The sequence below is a fragment of the Podarcis filfolensis genome (genome assembly GCF_964270895.1).
Source record: "Podarcis filfolensis genome assembly, chromosome: 8".
NCBI classification, from domain to species: domain Eukaryota; kingdom Metazoa; phylum Chordata; class Lepidosauria; order Squamata; family Lacertidae; genus Podarcis; species Podarcis filfolensis.
Genome location: NC_139611.1, coordinates 74,783,310 through 74,806,368, shown reverse-complemented (window position 1 = coordinate 74,806,368; position 23,059 = coordinate 74,783,310). Strand labels below are relative to the sequence as shown.

Sequence of the window (23,059 nt, the reverse complement as noted above, 5' to 3'; positions counted from 1 at the left end):
AACAACAACTCGGTGCAGTCGGAGGGAAAATTAAATAACTCATCATGGCTTTGCAACTTCTACGTTGGAATTGTAATGGACTTAATTCCCCTCGAAAGAGAAAAGGTGTCTTTCATATATTAAGAAAGGAACAATTGGACTTGATTTGTCTTCAGGAAATACATGTAATGATGCTACGCAGGAAAATACTTATCAATAAGAGATTGGGACAAGAATTTATTTCGTCTGACAAGGTCAAAAAGAGAGGTGTGGTGATATACGCAAAAGAAAAATTTTCACCGAAAGTAATTTTTAAAGATGAACAAGGGAGATATTTGGCTATTGAAATTCAATTTCAAGGAGAGAAATTTCTGATTGTAGGGGTGTATGCACCGAATGAGGGGAAAGCTGAATTTTTTAAGAAGTTGCATAAGGTACTTTTGGACTACATGGACTATAATATAATGCTGATGGGGGATATGAATGGAGTTGTATCTACAAATATGGATAAGGCACAAAAACAGGTAGTCACTAAAGATGGTAGACTACCAAAAACTTTCTTTGAAATGACTGACAATATGGACTTGATTGACATTTGGAGAACTAAGAACCCCCTGGAGAGAGAGGGAACCTTTTTCTCTGAAGCTAAGATGACATGGACTAGAATTGACCAAATTTGGATTACTAGAGGAATGGCACCAAAGATAAAAAAAAGTGGAAATCTGCCCTAAAACTTGCTCTGACCATAATGCTGTAAAGATGGAGATGAAGCAAATAACAACCGGCACCTTTAGATGGAGGATGAATGACGCCCTACTTAGAGATGAAGAAGTACACAGGAAGGCCCAAAAAACTCTGAAAGACTATTTCGAGATAAATATGTTAACAAATGTTGAAAAAAGAGTAATCTGGGATGCAAGCAAAGCTGTGATGAGAGGGTTCTTGATACAACAGAATGCAATAAAGAAGAGAAGTCGAAATGAGAAAAAAGATAAAATTCTGGAGAAAATAAAAGAAGGGGAGAAAAAATTGAGAGCAAAGCCAAAGTCACAGGAGATTTTGAGAGAAATAAAACTTTATCAAGTACAATATATGGAATTGATGAACCAGGAAATAGAATGGAAAATTAAACAAATGAGACAGAAGACATTTGAATCAGCGAACAAATGTGGGAAATTACTGGCTTGGCAACTGAAAAAAAGACAAAAATTAAATACCATCACAAATTTGGAAGTAGAAGGAAAAGATATACCTAATCCAAATGAGATTAGAAATTGCTTCCAGAAGTACTTCAAACAACTATATGCACAAGGGCCACAGAATGAAATGGATATTGACTGTTTTTTGAAAACAAATGGATTACAAAAAATCTCACAAGAAAGTAAAATAATGTTGAATTGTAAAATATCAGACCAGGAGATAGAAGGTGCCATTCAAAATATGCAATTAGGCAAGTCTCCAGGACTGGATGGGCTGACTTCCAGATACTATAGATCCTTTAAAGAGTGGCTACTACAACCTTTGAAGGAAGTCTGCAATGAGATTTTGGAAGGGAAAAGGGCACCAGAATCGTGGAAAGAGGCTTATATCACACTAATACCGAAAACGGAAACTGAAAAGACTCAACTTAAGAACTACCGTCTGATATCCTTACTAAATGTGGATTACAAAATTTTTGCTGACATTTTGGCCAAGAGACTGAAAAAAGTATTGATGGAAGAGATTCATAAGGACCAAGCGGGCTTTCTCCCGGGAAGACATTTGTCTGATAATTTGAGGAACGTAATTGATATTTTGGAAAAACTAGAAGTGAACATAAACACTAAAGCAGTTCTGATATTTGTGGACGCGGAGAAAGCTTTTGACAATATTTCTTGGAGCTTTATGAAAAAGAACTTACAGGGTATGGGGGTAGGCCAAGGTTTTGAGAATGGTATTGGGGCAATATATTCTGAACAAAAGGCTAAATTAATTGTAAATAATGTGGTTACGGAACAATTTAAGATAGAGAAAGGGACACGACAGGGATGCCCAATTTCCCCATTGCTCTTCATTTCGATCCTGGAGGTCCTGCTGAACATGATTAGAAGGGACCGGTTGGTTAAAGGTATACAGGTTGGAGCCAAACAGTATAAACTGAGAGCATTTGCAGATGATCTAGTTTTGACGTTACAGGAGCCAGAATCTAGTACCAAAAGAGTTTTAGAACTAATTCAAGAATTTGGCCAAGTGGCAGGATTTAAATTGAATAAGTCAAAAACTAAGGTTTTAGAGAAAAACTTAACACCGATAGAAAGAGGGAAGTTTCAGAATGAAACAGGTCTAACTGTTGTGAAGAAAGTGAAATACTTGGGGATTAATATGACAGCAAAAAATGGGAATTTATTTAAAGATAATTATGAAAAATGTTGGGCGGAAGTGAAAAAAGACTTAGAAATTCGGACAAATTTGAAGCTTTCCTTGTTAGGTCGAATTGCAGCTATAAAGATTAATGTATTGCCTAGAATGTTGTTTTTGTTTCAAACATTGCAAATTGTGGACAAGATGGACTGTTTCAAGAAGTGGCAGAAAGACATTTCTAAATTTGTCTGGCAGGGCAAGAAGCCAAGAATAAAATTTAAGATGTTAACTGATGTAAAAGAAAGGGGTGGATTTGCCCTGCCAGACTTTAAACTTTATTATGAATCAGCAGCGTTCTGCTGGTTGAAAGATTGGCTACTTCTTCACAACACAGACATTTTGGATTTGGAGGGTTTTAACAATGTTTTTGGGTGGCATGCATATTTGTGGTATGACAAGGTTAAAGCTCATAAAGCATTTAAAAATCATATTGTCAGAACATCTTATTTAGTATTTATTATCCATCTTATTTAGTATTTCAGTATTTGAAATACTAATGAATGAATCTCTAAGGGTGCATTGAGTAAACCTGGCCAATTCAATTCATAAGAGTATTGGGTTCCATACAGGAAATGGGGAGCAGTGGTGTACTTGTCTGGCACACTTGTCTCCAAAGGACTTTACAAAAATTGTTGCTTTTTTTAAAAGCTTGATTGTGTCGTATTGTGGTAAGGCAAATCAGCTATAGGGGCTGCTCCATTGTCTCTAGAACCAGCCAAAATGGGTATGTAAAGGGGTGCCAAAGTGGGAAGACTTGCCATAGCAGCAGCAGCAGCTCCTATTACCCCACCTTGGGTTGCACCATGTCTTATGCCAGTTCTACTTGGCCCTGAGATGCTCTGCCTCACATTCTTCCAGTCCTAGGGCTTTCTTTCGAACCCTTTCAGCATCCTCAGCTAGATTATTCAGGAAGCTCGACAGCATCCCATAAGTGGTGGCAAAAGACCCCCCTGCCGTGTCTCAGTTCTCCAAAGGACCACAGACCCTGGGTGCATGCCAGCAACCCCACAGGCTCTTGCCACTGCTCGGCAGAGAGAGAGGGAGGTTTTCTAACTTTGCTTCAGAAACATGCCATTTGCACCCCTCAGACTGCTTTTGTCCCACTGCGTAGTCTTATGTGGCTTACAATGTACCTTTCCACTGATCAGCCATCTTGGAGGTGGGAGAAGGGGAGGTTCCAGATAGTTTGCCTAGTTTCATGGGCAAAGGGGGATGGTGGGCTTCAGATAACTGTTAACTTCTGCTGTCCAGCCTCCTTTTAAGCACTCTCAGAGGCTCCCCAGTCAACTCATCAGCACCGAAGGGGTTTGCAGGCAGTTTGAAACTTTCCCTCCCCATCCCATGATTCTGATGATAATCCCTCTCCCCGCAATGCTGCTATTAATCTTAGGGAAAAGCTTCAGATCAGCAGGAGATCAAACATCATTGGGATCACAAGCCTGCCAGCTGAGCAAGGAGAAAGCAGGCTGTGAGGGAAGGACTTTGAAGGACCTCTCTTAAGACTTACTTGCTCCTCGAGATCCTTGACAAACAATTGTTTGAGGATAGGATAATTTGTCTTCTCACTTCAGCTGCTCACACTCTCTCCTGTTAGTGTTGAAAGGGTTCCCTAAGCAGAACAAAGTACGGTATCTCTGCACATGCTAATGAAATCCTTTCACTGCCAACCCCCCCCCTCCATCTTTTTAATGCAAATAACAGGAGAGGTCTATGACGAGAGCAGGTTGGAAGAAAGAACTTGACACACTTCAGATATGAGGCAGAACCTTGTTGTCATTGCATTCTTATATTAATAAGTCTGTGCCCAGTGCGCATCTGATGTACTGCAGATGCTGGTCTGGTTGTGCAACCATGGACGCCACATGCCCTGATCAGCCGAATTTTCCTCACAGCACTGCTCTGCTCCCCCAGCCTGCCATTTACACCCCAGCCTAAGGATTTTATCCAACATTACTCATGCTCAGAGCACACCAATGAATGCAACTTATTAACTAGAAGGTTTTTTTAAAAAAAATCTAGGAAATTTCTAGGAAAAATCTAGGAATATTTCCTTTGCAAATATTCTACACTGCAGTAGTAGGAAGGCTGAGCTCTGCGTAGTCCTCTTTCTTCAATGCCACGCTGCAAAAAACTCAGGTGCTGCTGAGACTGGCACAGAGGCAACAACAGCAGAGGTGAAGGATTACTTCCATGCGATGTTTCCACAGGTGATCCTTTGGGATTTCCCAGAAAAGGCAGCATCCCCGCTGGCAAACGGGCTGCTTGGAGCTCCCTCTGGCCAGGAATGCGGCTTCGGCTGTTTGTTGCGATCTTATCTCATCCTCGCTGGTTACCTTCGCTTTCTTTTTTGCTTTTAGAAGTGTGATGATCAGGAGGGAGAGAGGGTATAAAAGAGAGGCACACAATGAGAGAAGGTAAGAGAAAAGCGCGAGAAACCTCGAAGCAAAGACTACTGAGCTTGGCTGCAAAAAATCGATCCGGCAGCAGGTAAGTAGTTGAACTTTTCTCCTCGTTCTTGAATGATTTCCGTTTCTTTTTGAGCTTGTTTGCGTTAAAGGAGACTCTGAGCTCCTTGCTTGGTGGGGGTGGCAGAAACAATTGCTGTTGCTGTTGTTGTTTACCTTTTACCTTTTTATTGTTATTTTTTTACATTATTATTGTTATTATGTTAACCATTACATTATAGCTATTGTGATATCATATATCATATCATATCATATCATATCATATTATTAACAATAATATTATTGTTAACAATGATGTTGGAGAAGGCTGCCCTTCTTCCCCGCGGCAAAGGGAATAAATAACATGCCATCACTAGGGAGCAAGCAGAGCTCGTGCTGCTATAAGGGTGTCCCCCCCCCCACGAGTTTAATAAAAGGCGTCTGTTAGCATTGCAATGCAGTTCATGGCCCCACCCGCTTTATCAGAGCGGGGAATGGGGTGCAGAACAGAGGAATACAGCAACTTCTATTCTGCAAACAATGCCCTGAGTGCTGACGAGGCAGAGACCATCGGGGCTGCCCCTTAGTGCACAAGCAAAGCATAAGAGATTTAAGTAACTGCCCTGAAGCCAATGCCACCCTTTTGCGTGTTAATTCAATATATCCCTCTGCAGACACACACACCCCAGTCCCTACAAGAAAGCAGCAGGAACACGGCTGCGTCCCAGCACTTGCTGGTGTGTAAAAATGGTATCTCTGCACCACTTCTGATTAGAAAAACTGCATGGCAAGGGTTTGGGGCAGGGCAGAAGATGCTGGAGCTTCTCTTGGTTCTGGGCAGGTGCTTCCTGATGAGCCTGGATAGCTCAGTTGGTTAGACCATGTTGCTGATAACACCAATGTTGCAGGTTCGATCCCTGTATGGACCAGCTGCATATTCCTGCATTGCAGGGGGTTGGACTAGATGATCCTCAGGGTCCCTTCCAACTCTACAGTTCTATGATTCTGTGACTTTCTCATAGCTTTTTTCCTATAGCTGTATTTCATTTATTTATTTATCCGTTATATGTATATAGCTTTCAGGACAAGATAATGTTGCTGATAATGGGTTGTCTTCAACTAACATTTACTCAGAGTAGACCTATTAAAATTAATGGATCTTAGGCATGGTTATTAATTTCAGTGAGTCATCGCTGAGTAAAGAGCTCAGTGTGGATATTTCCCCCAGTATTGAGCATTGCCCTTTAAAAATATTTCTGGGCTCTTTCTGCATCACTTATTTCAACCATCTGGCTCCTTTTTTTCACCTGAACCTTGATGACATTTTTAAGAACATTCTTTTTATTGGTGACTTTTGTAAAAGTGGCAGGGCAAGACTTGGCCAGAATATACGAGGGATATGCACAGTGCATTGACTTATTTATTTATGAAGTGTTTTATCCAAAGTTTTATCCAAAAAAAGGGACTCTTTATTGGGGTGTAAATGCTTCCTTTAGACACATCTCTAGAGGAATGAATAATTTGAGTTCAAAAAAAGATCCACATCCCACATAAACATGTTTTAAGGGTTTTGTGTGAATGCATGCACATATAGATTTTTGTGAGATTGACAATAGGCACAATACTTCACTTTATTGAAATACTACCAACTGCTGCTCAAACAACCCACTGGTCTTAGAGATATGTCCTATGTAAATTGATTTTCCCCCATAAACCATGGATTGTAAATATGTCCATAAAAGTGTGTTGAAGGCTATCATTTAACTATTATAGTTTTCTTCTCTTTCTCAGATAAACTGAGCCACAAGGAATCACTGTCATGGATCCTGCTGTAACAACAGAAATAACAGAAAAACAATATGTTGAAACAACAGAAATCATAAGAATGGACCTTGCTCAAGTGAAGTCTGCTTTTAAGAGAAAAACATTTGAAGCTGTTTCAGCTGAAGCTAAAGAGGAGTCAAATTTATTAAATAATGTCACGTTGGAAATTGCCATCACAGGAAGATCTGGTGTCGGGAAATCATCTTTTGTCAATGCTCTGCGGGGAATGAAAGACCATGAAGAGGGTGCAGCTCTGACGGGGGTGACAGAAACAACAATGGTGCCACAAGAATATACACACCCCACATTCCCCAAAGTCAAAATTTGGGATCTACCAGGAATTGGAACAAATGAATTTAATGCAGAGGAATACTTAAAGAAGGTCAATTTCAGCAAGTATGATTTTTTCATCATCATCACCTCAGATCGCTTCACTAAACAGGAAACCAAATTGGCTCTTGAGATCCGTAAAAATAAGAAGAAATTCTACTATGTGCGCAGCAAAGTGGATATCGATATAGAAAACTACAGGTGGTCAAAACGCATCTATGAGGGGGACATCCATGAGAAGATGCTGTGTGAGGAGAATACTCTTGACATTATACGGAAAGATAGCTATGAGAAATTGAAGGCATTAGGTGAGTCTTCTCCAAGGGTCTTTCTAATATCGAATTGGGATTTGAGCAAGTATGATTTCCCCCTGCTTCAAGAGACCTTTGAAAAGGAACAGGATGAAATCAAGAGAGATGTTTTAATTATGTCTCTTCCAATTTTAACAAAAGATAGCATTAAAAAGAAAAAGGCTGCTATGGAGAGCCTGATATGGAAAAAAGCCATGGTGAGTTGTTCTGTTGGGTTGATTCCTCTCCCATTCCTCTCGCTTGGTTGTGACATTGCCATTGTGGCTGTGACAATGAGGGATATCTGCAAAGTTTTTGGCTTGGATGAAAATTCCCTCAATATACTAGCAAATCGTGTGGGGAAACCTGTTGAGGAGTTGAAATCTGCTATTGAACATACCCCAAGCACCGGTATGATCACAACAGAATTTGTCATGGATATCTTGAAGAGATCAGCAATGTGGGGAGCAATCAGAGTGGTAGAGGTGGTTCTGGATTTCATACCTGTGTTGGGGTCTCTCTATGGTGGGGGCAGTTCTTTTGCTACCACGTTCTACTTGCTGAAGAATTTCCTGGAAAATGCTGTGAAAGATGCAGAGAAAGTTCTGGCAAAGGCTGCTGAGCCTGAGAAACCCAAGTAAACAGCCAATACAGCTACCTGGGAAGAGACATCCAGGTACAACATGCATTATTTCATCTTTCTACCACAGCACCAACCAATTGCTTTCTTCACAAGTTCGTCTTCTGGTTTTGCAACATGGCATCCTAGCATGCTCCCTTTATTACTCTTCAGCTCAGCACTTCTAGGGTTGCCATATTTCAAAAAGTGAAAATCTGGAGACAAAAGTTGTTGAGCTTTTCGCTTATTGGGGGGGGGCAAAGTTATAGATATGAGGTTGGGGGGGCAAAGTTGATGAGCTTTTTTTTGGCAAAATCTCCCCAAAACAAAAGAAGTTCTTGAGCTATTTTATAGGAAATCTTCTCAAAAAATCAACACTTCTGACATTTCACAAACATTTTTACCAATTTTCAAGAATTCTGCTTGGACACTACTTCCAACGGACGAATCCCATACATATGGCAGCCCTATTGTAACAACGCTTAATCAGTAGCCTGCCTGGGCAATTTTTATCCAGTTTAGAGGTTTCTTATCTCCTACCTGTCAGTGTTAAAGCGATGGATGTCTCCCCCTCCGACATGGAGCAAATTTGCAGCAGCAAAACATAAAGAATGGAGAAAAGAAGAGAAGAGAAACGGCTTCAGAGAGTTCTATTGCTGATACGCCTAAGTTAATTGTGATGCAGAATTAATATCTGAAGGATAATTTAGCAAAGGAGAATCTTAAAATTACAGCCCTGGATCAAAAAGTTACTGATCTTAATGAGGAGATATCAAAATCTGAAGCAGTTGAAATTAAACAAGATCTAACACAGATATCGTCTTGGGTGGGATCCTGTGAGACATGCTTATCCATGCAAAAATATACTATATAGTTTTGTAGCTTTTAGTATATTTTATGGTTATTTTGTTATTGCTGCTTTTAAAAATGTTTTAATGTATTCTCTGCCTCCTTTGATTGCTATTCTTTCCTTTTCCCTTATTTACTTAATCTCAATGAAATAATAAATATTAAAATTTTAAGAAATTTTTTTTTCTCAATCCTCCCTACTGCAATTATTTCCCCAACTGTTCTAATTTTTGTTTTAAAAAATCATTTAATCCATGCATGGGAAAGCTGTAGACAACGGTCCAAATTTAGTTGTCCTAACCTGAACCACAAGCCTGTTTTCTCTCAGCCTCCTTGTTGTAATGATTAATCTTTTCTTTTCTTCACCAGCTGGGTGGGTGGGTAGGGGAAGCCTGAGCCTTTGGGGAGGGTTTTTCCTCAGGAAGTAAGCATACACATACCCACAAATTTCCTTGTATTTTAGGATGCTATGAAACATAGAAAGACGGGTTCATCTTCAACATAGTTGGAGTAGAGGGAGTTTTGGGTGTCCTCCTGCCACAAATCACTCTAGATCAGTGTTTCTTATTCTTTCTTTGTTTTTGTTTTGTTTTGTTTTTGAGGGACATGTGCTTTTTATTTTTATTTTTTCGTTTCTTGGTTTTTGAGAAAAACCCCAAATTTTTTTTGTATAAATACTCTAAAACATTTAGAAAGTGGCAATGAATTTTAAGATGAGCCAGAAATCATTCTTCATTTTGCCCCAACATCAACTCAAGTCATGTTCAGTTTACCTAGCAATTATGGGAACTACTTTCACATGTAGTTCAGATGTTTTTCAAACTAATTCAGTGCACATTGAACTTGTTCATTCCAAGCACTAGCCAATTGTTTTTGAGATTGTTATAGTCCATACATGATTTTACCAGCTGCTGAGATAAAAATCCAAGTTTTTCCAGCTGTCGGAGGGGGCTACACTGACAGCTACTAGCAGCTACACTAAGAGATGGCTATGCATCGGCTATGCATCGGCTATGCATCAAGCTGGGAGTCAGCAACCAGCTCTTATTTGTGGAATGAGTTTAGCCCTCCTCAGAATGCAACTTTTCTGTAAAGCCTTACAGCCTGAAAGCCTTGGAGGTTGAAATGTTCCCCCACTGGCTGCCAACACAAAGAAACAGACAAAGTAATATAGTTTTTACTGACAAATAGCGAAACACTGTCACGGTCCGGGTTACAGGCAGTCGGAGTCCTGGCTCGGTACGTCGGGACAGGGGTAGAGGACGGGAAGCAGGAATCAGCAGTCCAGGAGTCAGGAAGTCAAGAGTCCACGAATCAGGAAACTGGGAGTAGGGAACTAAGAGTCCGGGGGTCAGGAAACCAGGAGTCAGGAAACCGAAGCTTGGTGGGTAGGTGGGTAGCGTGTTGCTGTGGGAAAGAGGCAGAAGGAAATGCAACAACAAAAATGACAGCAATTTTATTATTTGTACCCTGCCCATCTGACTGGGTTGCGCCAACCAGCCTGGGCGCCTTCCAACATATATGAAACCATAGAATCATAGAATCATAGAATCATAGAGTTGGAAGAGACCACAAGGGCCATCGAGTCCAACCCCCTGCCAAGCAGGAAACACCATCAGAGCACCCCTGACATATGGTTGTCAAGCCTCTGCTTAAAGACCTCCAAAGAAGGAGACTCCACCACACTCCTTGGCAGCAAATTCCACTGTCGAACAGCTCTTACTGTCAGGAAGTTCTTCCTAATGTTTAGGTGGAATCTTCTTTCTTGTAGTTTGGAACCATTGCTCCGTGTCCGCTTCTCTGGAGCAGCAGAAAACAACCTTTCTCCCTCCTCTATGTGACATCCTTTTATATATTTGAACATGGCTATCATATCACCCCTTAACCTCCTCTTCTCCAGGCTAAACATGCCCAGCTCCCTTAGCCGTTCCTCGTAAGGCATCGTTTCCAGGCCTTTGACCATTTTGGTTGCCCTCCTCTGGACACGTTCCAGTTTGTCAGTGTCCTTCTTGAAACAGCCCCTAGGAGTTCGCTGCCATGCAAGGGAGTCTCTCAAACCTGAATCTCCTGGAGCAGTGAAAGAAGGCAGCTCAAGTATACAGCCAGACAAGAGGGAAGGAAACATGGTGTCTACCTCCGTAATGAGCTCATGGAAACAAGCTCTGGAAATTTGGGGTTGCCATGCTGAGGGCAGAGTTTGATGCTCAGTTACATTCATAGAAGCAAGCAATGCAAAACACTGGGAGAGAGCTAATGCCAGTGCAGTGGCCTCTTGCAGAATAGGAGCTGCTCGTATCCCCCCTGGGGGGGCACGCTGGGGGGGTCTCATGGGGTTTAAACTTCCCAGCATGCTTCAGAGCAGGCCCCTCCCCCTGTGACAGCCTCTGATAACCACTTTAACCACAGAGTTAGGAGTCTACATGTGTTTCCCCTCCAAATATCTTATTTGAGGGGCTCCCCCCCCAAAAAATGTTGATGGGCATTGCCATTGCCCTTGTAGCAGGAACACGGCTGCTGCCAGGCTTGAGGATGGAGAGGGAGCCAAGCAACAGAGGAACAGGACTATGTACTGGGGTGCCAACTTAAAATATGGGGGGAAGCAGGTAAGCCCTGCCTCACCTCATAGATCACAAGTTGTGGCGCACGCACCACATTTGAATGGCAATGCCCATCACCTTGTGGGGAGCAGCCCCCCTCCAATATTTCCATATCTCGGCCCCTGGGAGCTGGCTCCTATAACTGTGCGCAAGTCATTCTCATGCTCCCCAGCTCCTCTCCCTCTTTCACCCATCGCGGCTCTGCTCTGCTTGCAAAAATGGTGCCCAGGCACTTCTGATTAAAGAGGCTGCTAAATCACTTTTGAGAATTATACTTCTGTGAAGGGAACAGGGGTCTCCAAACAAGTCTCAGCACCTTTAACTAACTACCTAGAATTCTTTGGGGAAAGCCATAACTGTGGTATCCTAGGCATAGGGCTCCTGCTTTTACCCCACCCCACCCCATATGCTTCAGTTTTTCTGTCCTTTGGAGCCAGCCATGTGGGGATTGCACTGCATCAAAACTCAGGAGAAATGGGATGACATGATACAAAGACTCCAAACAAATTCGTTCTTTTGACTGTTGGGGAAAACTTCCTTTGCATTCTCCTCCTCTGCTTTCAGGCTGGAGAAATTTCTGCTTCCTTTTACTCTCTGTCATGACCCAGCACAGTCCAAGAAATTATTTACAAGGAGGAGGAACATGGCAAACTCATTTAGGTCTCCTTTTCTCAGAAATCACCTGTTTGAGCAGAGCTTTCTACTGGTCAAGTGTGGGGGAGAGGAAAACTTGGAAACCGGATGTAATTTCTGCTCCAAGAGAACAAAAGGCTGCAGCTCCCTTCCCCTTTCTTAGATTAAGCAAGATAAATAAATAATCAGCAACAGAGTTGGAGGGCGGGGGTGGTGAGGAGCTCCAGCTCCCAAGGCTGCAGGAAGCTGGAGGACAAGCTGGGGGAAGGGAAGGCGAGTCTCTCTGCCTGAGGCTGTAGAAACCCCTGAAGGGAGCAGTGCTGTGCCCCCTGTATTATGTCCCCTAAGGCTGAGGGTGTCAGATAAGACACAAGCTTTGCTGTCAGTCTAGGGACACTCTGAGGAGAAAAGTTGAGAAAAGTTTGGTGTCCTTCCTGCCTGCCTGGTTTGGAAAGCCAGCTTCTCATGTGGGCTCTATAGCTGCTCTGCACCCTGCAGGATCTTGGAACTCTTCCAAAAAAAACCCCAAACTATTTCTTCCTCATGTGCAATCTTGTAATTTGAAGCCATTTGAGGCTCTACCCTCCGGAGCAGAAGAAAACAAGCTTATTCCCTCTTCTGTATGAGATATTTGAAGATGGCCATCGTATCTCCTCTCAATCTCCTCTTTTCCAGGCTAAACTTACCCAGCTCCTTCAACTGTTCCTCATAAGGCTTGGTTTCCAAAGCTTTGATTGATCGCCCTCCTCTGTACAAGTTCCAGCTTGTCAATATCCTTCTTCTGAAGGATATGAGGAGCTGCCAGTTTCAACATCACTGTCTGCATCATGTTTTCTCCTCACCCAAGCGAATGACTTGCACACCTTGGCAGCTGGGAGCAACTTTCCAGAGCAGATTTTAGAGGAGATGTGGGGGGGATGAGATGAAAAAGAGGACAGGGACTCCTGCCCCATTAACATTTGTGTAGAAGGGAGAATGTCAGCAAGTATTTCTTTCAGCATAGGGGGAGATCTGCAGGAAGTGGGCAAATTTATTATTTTCAGTTTCTCTCAGTTTCTCATTTTTCCAATATTTAAGTTCAGCTCTTCCCATCTCCATATCAGCTGGCTAATTCCTTTTTTAAAAGTTCTCATGAAAATTCATCAGGACTTCTATTTATTATGATTATAATTAGAATTATAATTATCTTCCCCAAAAGGCAGTGTACAAAATGCAATGAACACAGCTGAAAAGCAGTTAAAAATAACCCAGAAAAAAAAGTTAATATGTTTTCAAACAATGCTACATAGACACTCATGACAGCAACCTATTCATCCAATTGGGGAAACTTGTCAGAATGAAAACATCTTCAGTTGTTTCCAGAAAGCGCCGGTAGCAGGTTCCTGTTGTATCTCTGCAGGAATGCTATTCCACAGAACAGGGGAAGCCACACTGAAAGCCCTGCTCTGAATTACAGAAGATCTACCCAAATATCAGCAGTGAGTGGCAGATTTTATCCTGCCTTCATGATTGTCCTCATTTGCACTGCTTAATAGGGGCCAGAGAGTACATAAAGCTTTGTTACCATCAATGTTAGATATCACCTTTGTTGTAATGGGTTTTTAAAGCAATAAATACATCATGGTACAAATGTTGACACTGTTACATCAACGAGATCATGAGCTGCAAGCATCCACGCTATGAAGAAAGCGTGATGGAACAACACTGTTTATTTCACAGCATTTATGTCCTGCTTAATTGCAATAAACCTCAAAGCAGTTGAGACAAGCGATAGGACCCGTTCTGCTTCTTTGCAGGTGCCAAAACTCTTGGAAGTCACAGAATCATAGAATTGCAGATCTGGAAGGAACACAAGGATCATCTAGATCAACCCCCCTGAAATCAGTGCCATGTGGGGCTTAAATGCAGAAAACGCGGGAGCTGCTGAGTCTGGCACAGAGGCAACCACCGCAGAGGTAAAGGATTAACCATTTCGGATGCTTCAAGTTTCACGAGTGAGCCTTTGGGACCTTCCCAGGAAAGGCAGCTGCACTGCTGTCAATCAGGCTGCTTGGAGCTCCCTCTAGCGGGGAATGCGGCTCTGGCTATGCGTTGCAATCTCGTCCTCGCTCGTACTTTCGCTTTCTTCTTTGCTTTTTTTAGTGCGACTACCGGGAGGGAGAGGGAATAAAAGCGAGAGAGAGAAAGAGAGTTGGACGGAGAAAAGCCTAAGAGACCAGCAAGCAAAGTCTCCGAAGAGGGAACTGAGCTTTACTGCAAAAAATCCGGGCTGGCAGCAGGTAAGGAGGTGAGCATTTCTCCTGCGGCTCTGATCATTTCCGTGTCTTTTTTTTTCTTCTTTTCTGAGCGTGTTTGCGTTAAAGGAGACTCTGAGCTCATTGCTAGGCGGGGGAGGGCAGAATCGTTTATTTTTACTCATATGAATAATGATGTCGGAGAAGGCTGCCCTTCTTCCCAGCTGCAAAGGGAATTAATAACATGCCATCACCAGGGAGCAAGCAGAGCTGGTGCTACGCTAAGAGTTGTAAGTAACTGCTCTGAAATCGACGCGGGTCTCCCTTTCGAGCGGTGACGCGTGTTCATTCAGCATCTCCCTCTGCAGCTGCTACGAGGCTGCCCTCCTGCTCCTCTCGCCTCCTGCCTCTATCCCTTTTGGGGGTTTCGCAGAGTGGGGGGGGCGGGGAGCTCTTTGGAAGCAGGCAGAGCCTTAGCTGGGTGATCTGGCGCCCTGGCAGACTCGTCCAGATTGCGCCCCCTAGCCACGGACAAATTAGCTCTTCTCTCCTCCATCCCCCCTCCACCCATTCAAATCCTCACGCACAGAAAATCCAATATTTTATATTTAATTTATTATTTCTTAATAAAAGGATTCAGCAAAGAAAATGACATTTTGATGTGAGTTGACAGGTGTGTTTTTTTAATGTAATTCAGTTGCAAAACAATACACAGATAGGCGTAAATGGAACGTACAAACCATATCATACGTATTTGTTCCACAACGATAACTTTCTGGTCTCAGAGCCGGAGGTGTTGGAGATCCCAGATCTCACCACTGGTGCACACAACCCTCCCTTCCAGGCTGCTCTTCGCCAGCATACCCAACACACACCTGGAGCAGGAAGGGAGGGAAAGAGAGAGAGACCTCAACCACCCTCCCCGCTCGTTTCCCGACTCTTCTCTCACCTTGGATGCCAGGATCAGAAGGAAAAGGGCTCCCATCCCATTCTCTCCCTTATTCCCTCCCTGAAGGGAAGATGGTGGGGAGAGGGGAGAGAGAGAAAGGACCCAACTTCGGGCCAACTTTCCAATCTGAACCCTGCTCTGCGCCCCCCTCCCCCGACTTGTTTGTTTCGAAGGTTTTTGACTCCCTCACTTTCCTCTTGCAACTCCCCCCCCCCTTTCCTCTCCCAGCAACACCAACAAGAAATCTCAGCAGCCCCCCAGCTGATTTCCCGACATGAGCGTGAGGAAAAGTCTCTCACCCCTAAAAAACTTCGGAGGGGGGAGAGAGAAGGGGAAAGAAAATAAAGGTTTGCTGAGGGATCAAGAGGCGAGGAATTTGTGTCTGGTCCTTCCACAGGTTGGGGAGAAGGAGGGGGGAGGCTGTCCCCAATCTGAGAAGGGAAACCATTTCCTTGGAAAGCTGATACAGTGGTATCTTGGTTTGCCACCGTTTTTGAATTACAACCATTGGGGGAGGGGAGGCCCCATTGGTGAAAGCGCGCCTTGGGTTAAAACCTCTTTTGGTTTACAGCCGGACCTCTGGAATGGATTATGTTTGTAAACCAAGGTACCATTGTAATGTGCAGCTTGGGGGAGGGGGGAAGTGGGTGGGGAATTTAGACACATAAGTGGAATCTGGTTATTAATTACTTAAATCAGTGGTTTTAAACCAGGGTGCCGTGGCAGCTTAGAGAGGACAGGTAGCAGCAGTGGCTGCCAGAGGACTCCCAAGGAGAGGGGAGAAGAGAGGAGGCTGAGGGAAGATTTCACAAGGGGGCGCTGTTTGAAAAAGGGTGAGAGGCTGCCAGCTCTGCAGGCAAGGGTGAAATAGCTGAGCTCCTGAGCCCCATAGGGGAGCTGCAGAAAGAAGGTCCTTGGTCAAAGGAGCTGTGGACTCAAAAAGGTTGAAAACCTCTGACTTAAATGACAAGCAGGGGCAGAATTTACATACAGTGTCTAAAGGAAGGGTGCACTCTTAAAAAATACTTAAATAAAACTGCCCCAACCCCTTCTTCTGTTTGACCAGACCCTCCTCTTCTGCACCTTCAGGCAGGTAACTCTTTGTTGCATCTTTCTAAAAACACTTAAGGTTTAATCATCAATGTAATGGGCACAGCCTCTGTCCCCAACCTAAAAAAAAAATCAAAAATCAGGAAGTGCAGTTTCTTAAAATGCTAAGAGTCCCCTTCCTCATGTCCCTCTCTATATTCAGGGCTCTTGGACTCTGCTCCTGTGTCCTGGGCTGGCTAAATGTAGAGGAGTGGGGGGAGGCAGCAGTTGAGGAACCCCCAAGGGAGCCCCCAGGGGAAGAAGTCTCAGAGCCAGGGGATTGGGGGTAGGATGGAGATGAGTGGTCAGAGGGAGAAGAGGGAGCAGACTGGGAGGAGGAGGAGGAGATGTCAGAAGCTGAAGAGGCAACAGGGTTTAGTGAGCAGGAAGAGTCTGTGGCAGAGAGCAGTCCAGAATCGGAGGCAGAAGTGGAGGGGGGTCAAGAGGCAGAGTAGACACAGGGAATCTCCCCCTTGTGGTGTAACCAGTTTCCGTCCCCCCTGGTGTCCCAGAACATGAAGAGGAATGAAGAGGGCAGAGCAATGAGAGACAAGACAAAAGAACCTCAGGTTGCTGGGGAAGAAGGAGCCTTAGAGAGTGGGGGATGTGGGGACCTGCAGTCCTCACAACAGCTGCAATGGGGCAAGAGATACTGGGAAGAGTTGCTGTGTTCACTCGGCCTGCACTGTTTGGTTTTCTTTGAGTAAAGAGTTAACTTCACTGACAACGGGAGTTTTATTGCTCACCAACTCCAGCTCCTCACGTCCCATGACCTTAGGACACCTTATCCTTGCGCTCACTTCTGAATTATGGGATGTGATGGGGATTCAGACCTTCTACCTGTAAAGCTTTGTTGCTTGGAGAGGGGAGCTCTTTGGAAGCAGGCAGCGCCTTAGCTAGGTGATCTGGTGCCCCTGGCAGAACCGCCCAGATTGTGCCCCCTAGCCAGGGACAAATTAGCTTTTCTTTCCCTCTCTCCTCCAACCCCCCTTCCTCCCATTCAATTCCTCACGCACTTCCCCTTGTAATGAATTATTTCACAGAAAATCCAGTATTAAATTTATTATTTCTTGATTCAGTTGTAAAACAATACACAGACATACAAACCATATAATACTGATTTGTTCCACAAGGATAACTTTCTGGTCTCAGAGCTCGCTCTCTCTCTCTCTCTCTCTCTCTCTCTCTCTCTCTCTCTCACACACACACACAGAGAGAGAGAGAGAGAGAGAGAGAGAGAGAGAGAGAGAGAGACCCGTTCCTCTTTCAGCAACACCAACACAAAATCTCAGCAGCCCTCCAGGTGACTTCTTCGGAGGGGAGAGATGGCATAGCGTGGGGGGTGCAGAGGGGGCCGGCCGCACCGGGCGCAACATCTGGGGGTTAGGGTTAGGGGGCGCAAATCCACGGGTTAGGGGGCGCAAATCCATGGGTTGGGGGCACAAATTACTTGCCTTGCTCCGGGTGCTGACGACCCACGCTACGCCACTGGAGAGAAGGGAGGAATAAAGGTTTGTGAGGGGTCGAGAGGCAAGGAATTTGTGTCTGGTCCTTCCACAGGTTGGGGAGAAGGAGCGGGGAGAAGAGAAACCATTCTTTTGGAAATCTGAGGAGAGAAACCATTTCCTTGGAAAGCTGATACACTGGTACCTTGGTTTGCCACCGTTTTGGAATACAACCACGTCAAACCCAGAAGTGCGTGTCCCTTTTTTTGAATTACAAACAACTGGGGGGGGGGAGGTCCCATTGGCGAAAGTGCGCCTTGGGTTACAATCTGTTTTGGTTTATAACCGGACCTCCAGAACGGATTATGGTTGTAAACCAAGGTACCATTGTAATGTACAGCTTGGGGGAGGGGTGGGTGGGTGGAGAATTTAGACACATAAGGTGTATCTGGTTATTAATTACTTAAATCAGTGGTTTTCAACCAGTGTGGCATGGTACCCTGGGGTGCCTTGAATGGTGGTTAGGGGTGCCATGGGCAACACTGGCCTCTGTCCCTCTTTCATTCCTCCCTCCTCTGATGCCCTCTGGTGTCTCTGCCTCTGAAAGGTTTGCACAGCTGTTTGTTGCAGCAACCCTGGCTACAAGCTCCCCAGGCAAATGGTGCCTCTGGGGCTGGCCAGGGGTGCTGGTTACCAGGAGCTGAAAGGGGCCTCAGAGTAAGCAAGCAAGCTGGTGAAGGAGCCCAGCCAGCCAGACCACCAGCCCTTGCTGCTGAGAATGGACAGACAAGTCCCAGGCCCCTGTGGGGCAGTGTGAGGAGGCACCTCTATTATGGGCAGGAAGGGCAACTCAGAGACCAGGGGTGGCATCAGCAGCTGCCCAGAGGACTCCCAAGGAAAGGAGAGAGGAGGCTGAGGGAAGACTTAACAAGGAGGGGGGTTGTTTGAAAAAGGGTGAGAGGCTGCCAGCTCTGCAGGCAAGGGGTGACATAACTGGGCTCCTGAGCCCCACAGGGATGCTACAGAAAGAAGGTACTTGATCAAAGGAGCTGTGAACACAAAAAGGTTGAAAACTTCTGACTTAAATGACAAGCAGGGGCAGAATTTACATTCAGTGTCTAAAGGTAGGATGCGCTTTTAAAACATACTTAAATAAAACTGCCCCAACCCCTTCTTCTTTTTGACCAGACCTTCTTCTTCTGCACCTTCAGACTGATAACACTTCGTTGCATCTTTCTAAAAAACATGTAAGGTTTAATCATCAGTGTAATGGGCACAGCCTCCCACCCCAACCTAAAAAAAAAAATTAAAAATCAGGAAGTGCAGTTTCTTAAAATGCTGAGAGTCCCCTTCCTCATGTCCCTCTCTAAATTCAGGGCTCTTGGGCTCTACTCCTGTGTCCTGGGCTGGCTAAATGTAGAGGAGTGGGGGGAGGCAGCAGTTGAGGAACCCCCAAGGGAGCCCCCAGGGGAAGAAGTCTCAGAGCCAAGGGATTGGGGGTAGGATGGAGATGAGTGGTCAGAGGGAGGAGAGAGAGCAGACTGGGAGGAGGAGGAGATGTCGGAAAATGAAGAGGCAGCAGGGTTTAGTGAGCAGGAAGAGTCTGTGGCAGAGAGCGGTCCAGAATCAGAGGCAGAACTGGAGGGGGGTCAAGAGGCAGAGTAGACACAGGGAATCTCCCCCCTGGTCTGCCAGAACATGAAGAGGGCAGAGCAATGAGAGACAAGACAAAAGAAATTCAGGTTGCTGGGGAAGAAGAAGCCTTAGAGAGCAGGGGATGTGGGGACCTACAGTCCTTGCAACAGCTGCATTGGGGCAAGAGATACTGGGAAGAGTTGCTGTGTTCGCTCAGCCTGCGCTGTTTGGTTTTCTTTGAGTAAAGAGTTAACGTCATTGACAACGGGTATTTTGTTGTTTAGTCGTTTGGTCCTTTCCGACTCTTCGTGACCCCATGGACCAGAGTATGCCAGGCACTCCTGTCTTCCACTGCCTCCCGCAGTTTGGTCAGACTCATGTTTGTAGCTTCGAGAACACTGTCCCACCATCTCGTCCTCTGTCGTCCCCTTCTCCTTGGGCCCTCCATCTTTCCCAATATCAAGGTCTTTTCCAGGGAGTCTTCTCTTCTCATGAGGTGGCCAAAGTATTGGAGCCTCAGCTTCACGATATGTCCTTCCAGTGAGCACTCAGGGCTGATTTCCTTAAGAATGGAGAGGTTTGATCTTCTTGCGGTTCATGGGACTCTGAAGAGTTTCCTCCAGCACCATAATTCAAAAGCATCAATTCTTCGGCAATCAGGTTTCTTTATGGTCCAGCTCTTACTTCCATACATTACTACTGGGAAAACCATAGCTTTAACTATACGGACCTTTGTTGGCAAGGTGATGTCTCTGCTTTTTTAAGATGCTGTCTCAGCAATACCTTCTACCTGTAAAGCTTTGTTGCTTGGCAAATGATAATGATATTGCAGACGCTAGAAATTTTACAGAGGGCATGCCACTCTTAAATGAATGCTTCTAATTAGGCCGGTCGCTTAACATTTTCCTGCTTCCTTTCTCTGCAGCGCACCAAGATCCACAATGGTGGAAGACTTCGAGGTAGCCATTTCTCAGGGCCAATTAGCAGGTGCTGTGTCGCACGTGCTGGCAAAACCACTGCCCTTTTTCAACAGCACTCCCCTCCACATTGCCATAGTAGGAGAGCCGGGCTCCGGGAAGTCCTCCTTCATCAATGCCATGCTGGGTCTTCGGGCCGATGACCCACGTGCCGCTGCGACTGGCATACAGATAACGACTGTGCAAGTCAAGGATTACCCACACCCGACACTTCCGCAAGTGATCCTTTGGGACCACCCCGGAAGGGGAATGGCAACTTTTGGAGAGGACAAATTTGAAAAGAAGGTCGATTTGAATCACTTTGATTTCTTCGTCATCGTTGGCTCCCAGCGCTTCCGCTCCACCCATTCTGACCTGGTCCATGAGATCCAAGATATGGGCAAGAGCTTCTACTTTGTGCGCACCAAAGCAGACCTGGACCTGTCGGCCGCCAAGAGGCAACAGCCATCTGACTACAGTGAGAAGAAGGTCCTCTTGCACATCCAGGAGGACTGCAAAGAGTGCTTGGTAAGAGAAGGAGTGCGGGACCCACAAGTCTTCATCGTCTCCAACTGGGAAGCCGACCGCTTTGACTTCCCCCTCCTGCAGGAAACGCTGAAGAACGATCTCCTGCGGCTGAAGAGGCAAGCCTTTCTGCGCCGCTTCCCTAGCATCTGCCTGCCTATCTTAGAGAAAAAGAAAACCACTGTGAAGGAGAAGATGTGGACCAAAAGGCTGGTATTGCTGGTCGCTCTTGGAAGCCCAGTTCCCTTCCTTCTCCCCATATTTCTGTTTAGTAAGTTCTGCTCCTGGTGCTTCCTAGACTTTGGCCTGGACAATCCATCCCTTGCAGCTCTGGCCCAGCGGGTTGGAAAGACAAGCACAGGCCTTAAAGCAGCAATGCAGTCCCTGGGAATCTTCTCTGCCATTTTATGGGTGCTGCCAGACTTGGTGGGACTCTCAGTGATGGCTTATGAATATCACTGCTGGGAGCATTTCCCCATCTTTGGCTGCCTTCTGTCCGTTGGGATTTCGCTTCCTCGCACCTACTTCATGCTGCAGAAATGCATATCGGTTGCTGCTGATGACACCAAGAGGGTTTTGTCCAAAGCTCTTGAGGCAGAGGGGAAAAAGTCCATTTAGCAGCAAGCAGATGTGCCATGATGACTAAGTGCTTGATATATAGTATCTGGTGAATTCTACGTTTCCATTTTTAAAACAACCACCACCAAAAGACATTAAAATAATAATAATCAGATGATCAGGTTTTTTATTTTTTAAATTCCATAAATCTTAGGCTTCTCGTTTTTTTAAAAAAAACCCTAAGTGAAATAATCTGAATGCCAGCATAATACCCCTTCAGTTACTTTTTAAAATTAGTATCTCTATCCAATGTATAAGAATTAAGACCAATGCCAAAAGCAGACTTGGGGACAAATGGACTTTTTCCTATTCATACTTCTTTCAGTCCACTAATGAATTGCTCTGTATATGATGTCAGACTAGAAAAAACTAGTGACCTATGTGAACCTGCTTGCAAGGATGGTCTCAAGTTGCTGCAGCATTCACTTTCTCTCCTCCCCCCCCCCCTCTCTCTCTATATATATGCTGCATTTGCTTTTTTTCTTTAGGAACAAGAGTTAGCTCTGTATCACAAGTACCATGCAACATCTATTTCAGAATGTTCTTTCCCTCAAACACACTCAAACTGAAGGAGGGCATTCAGCTAGACAGGAGCCTCCACATTTGTTAAATAGAAAGTTGAGGAAATTTTAGTCTGTTTTAGTGTTTTAACTCTTGCATATCTTAAAGCATGACTGTAATTGTTTCTTGGTTTTATTGCTTTTTCTCTTTGCAAACTGCTTTGAGGTTTTATTAGAATCAAGTGCTGTATAAGTTTTCATGAAATAAACTAATTGGTTAAATTAATCTCCTGGCCACCCTTATTAATCAGCTTTCAGTTTTCCATGAAAGTCTCATAAATGAGAAATATTGTGAATTATCTAGACACACACCCCTCCTTCTTTGGCAATCACTCTGGGCTGAGTAAGGTTGTCTTCCATAAACATGGTTTTAACAGTGAGTCCGTAAATGACCGTGGAGGCCACTTCTGGATCTACACGGCCTTCCACAGTGGGGACATTGGTTTCCGGGCGGGAGTTAATCACGGTGTGGATTTGCCAAGTGTGCTTTCCTCTTAGCACGTTTCTCCCTTGTGTCCTGAGTTCGAGTGTCTTCAAAGCCCATGACACCTTTGGTAAAGGCTGTTCTCCAATTGGAGCGCTCGCAGGCCAGTGTTTCCCAGTGGTCAGTGTTTATACTACATTTTTTTAGATTTGCCTTGAGACAACATGTCATCGACACAGTAATAATGCATGAGTGGGGGGGTTATAGTCGGCCATCCACATACCATTCCACTCTATTAATAGTTCTGCAACATTTCCCCAATGTCACTCGGTTATTATTGCCATCTGGAAGGTCACTCTTGCTCTGTAGTGTGACAAAAGTGGGCAACATACACACCCATCAACATTTGTGCTACGAAAAAGTTGCAGAAGAAGAAGAAGAAGAAGAAGAGGAGGAGGAGGAGGAGTTTGGATTTGATATCCCTCTTTATCACTACCCGAAGGAGTCTCAAAGCAGCTAACATTCTCCTTTCCCTTCTTCCCCCACAACAAACACTCCGTGAGGTGAGTGGGGCTGAGAGACTTCAGAGATTTGTGACTGGCCCAAGGTCACCCAGCAGCTGCATGTGGAGGAGCGGAGACGCGAACCCAGTTCCCCAG

The 23,059-nt window shown here is 44.8% G+C and overlaps 3 protein-coding genes across 6 annotated transcripts in view; all 3 read left to right on the top strand.

Annotated features, from left to right (window-relative positions):
• Positions 1-4,201: 4,201 nt before the first annotated feature.
• Positions 4,202-23,059, top strand: part of LOC310768800 (interferon-inducible GTPase 5-like) — a 105,191-nt gene continuing 86,333 nt past the window's right edge. Inside the window, exons 1-3 of one of the 3 annotated variants that reach the window (XM_083627593.1) lie at positions 4,202-4,586; positions 4,737-4,866; positions 6,615-8,912. In XM_083627593.1, the coding sequence (XP_083483719.1) occupies positions 6,643-7,908 (1,266 nt within the window). In that variant the 5' untranslated portion in view covers positions 4,202-4,586; positions 4,737-4,866; positions 6,615-6,642 and the 3' untranslated portion in view covers positions 7,909-8,912. Of the gene's footprint in view, positions 4,587-4,721; positions 4,867-6,614; positions 8,913-23,059 lie in introns of those variants that run through there. The other 2 variants (XR_014551375.1, XM_083627592.1) reach the window with 2 other exon arrangements.
• Positions 13,153-23,059, top strand: part of LOC310768763 (interferon-inducible GTPase 5-like) — a 131,487-nt gene continuing 121,580 nt past the window's right edge. Inside the window, 1 exon segment of the mRNA XM_083627519.1 lies at positions 13,153-13,761. The gene's annotated coding sequence lies outside the window, so the exon portion shown is untranslated.
• On the top strand, positions 13,745-21,531 carry LOC310768775 (interferon-inducible GTPase 5-like). 2 transcript variants are annotated; one of them, XM_083627540.1, is made up of 2 exons: positions 13,745-14,244; positions 20,243-21,531. In XM_083627540.1, exon 2 carries the CDS (start codon positions 20,259-20,261, stop codon positions 21,414-21,416), a length of 1,158 nt encoding a protein of 385 aa, XP_083483666.1. In that variant the 5' UTR covers positions 13,745-14,244; positions 20,243-20,258; the 3' UTR covers positions 21,417-21,531. The 2 variants fall into 2 exon arrangements, with proteins under 2 accessions (XP_083483666.1, XP_083483665.1); XM_083627539.1 differs by having other exon boundaries at positions 13,937-14,252.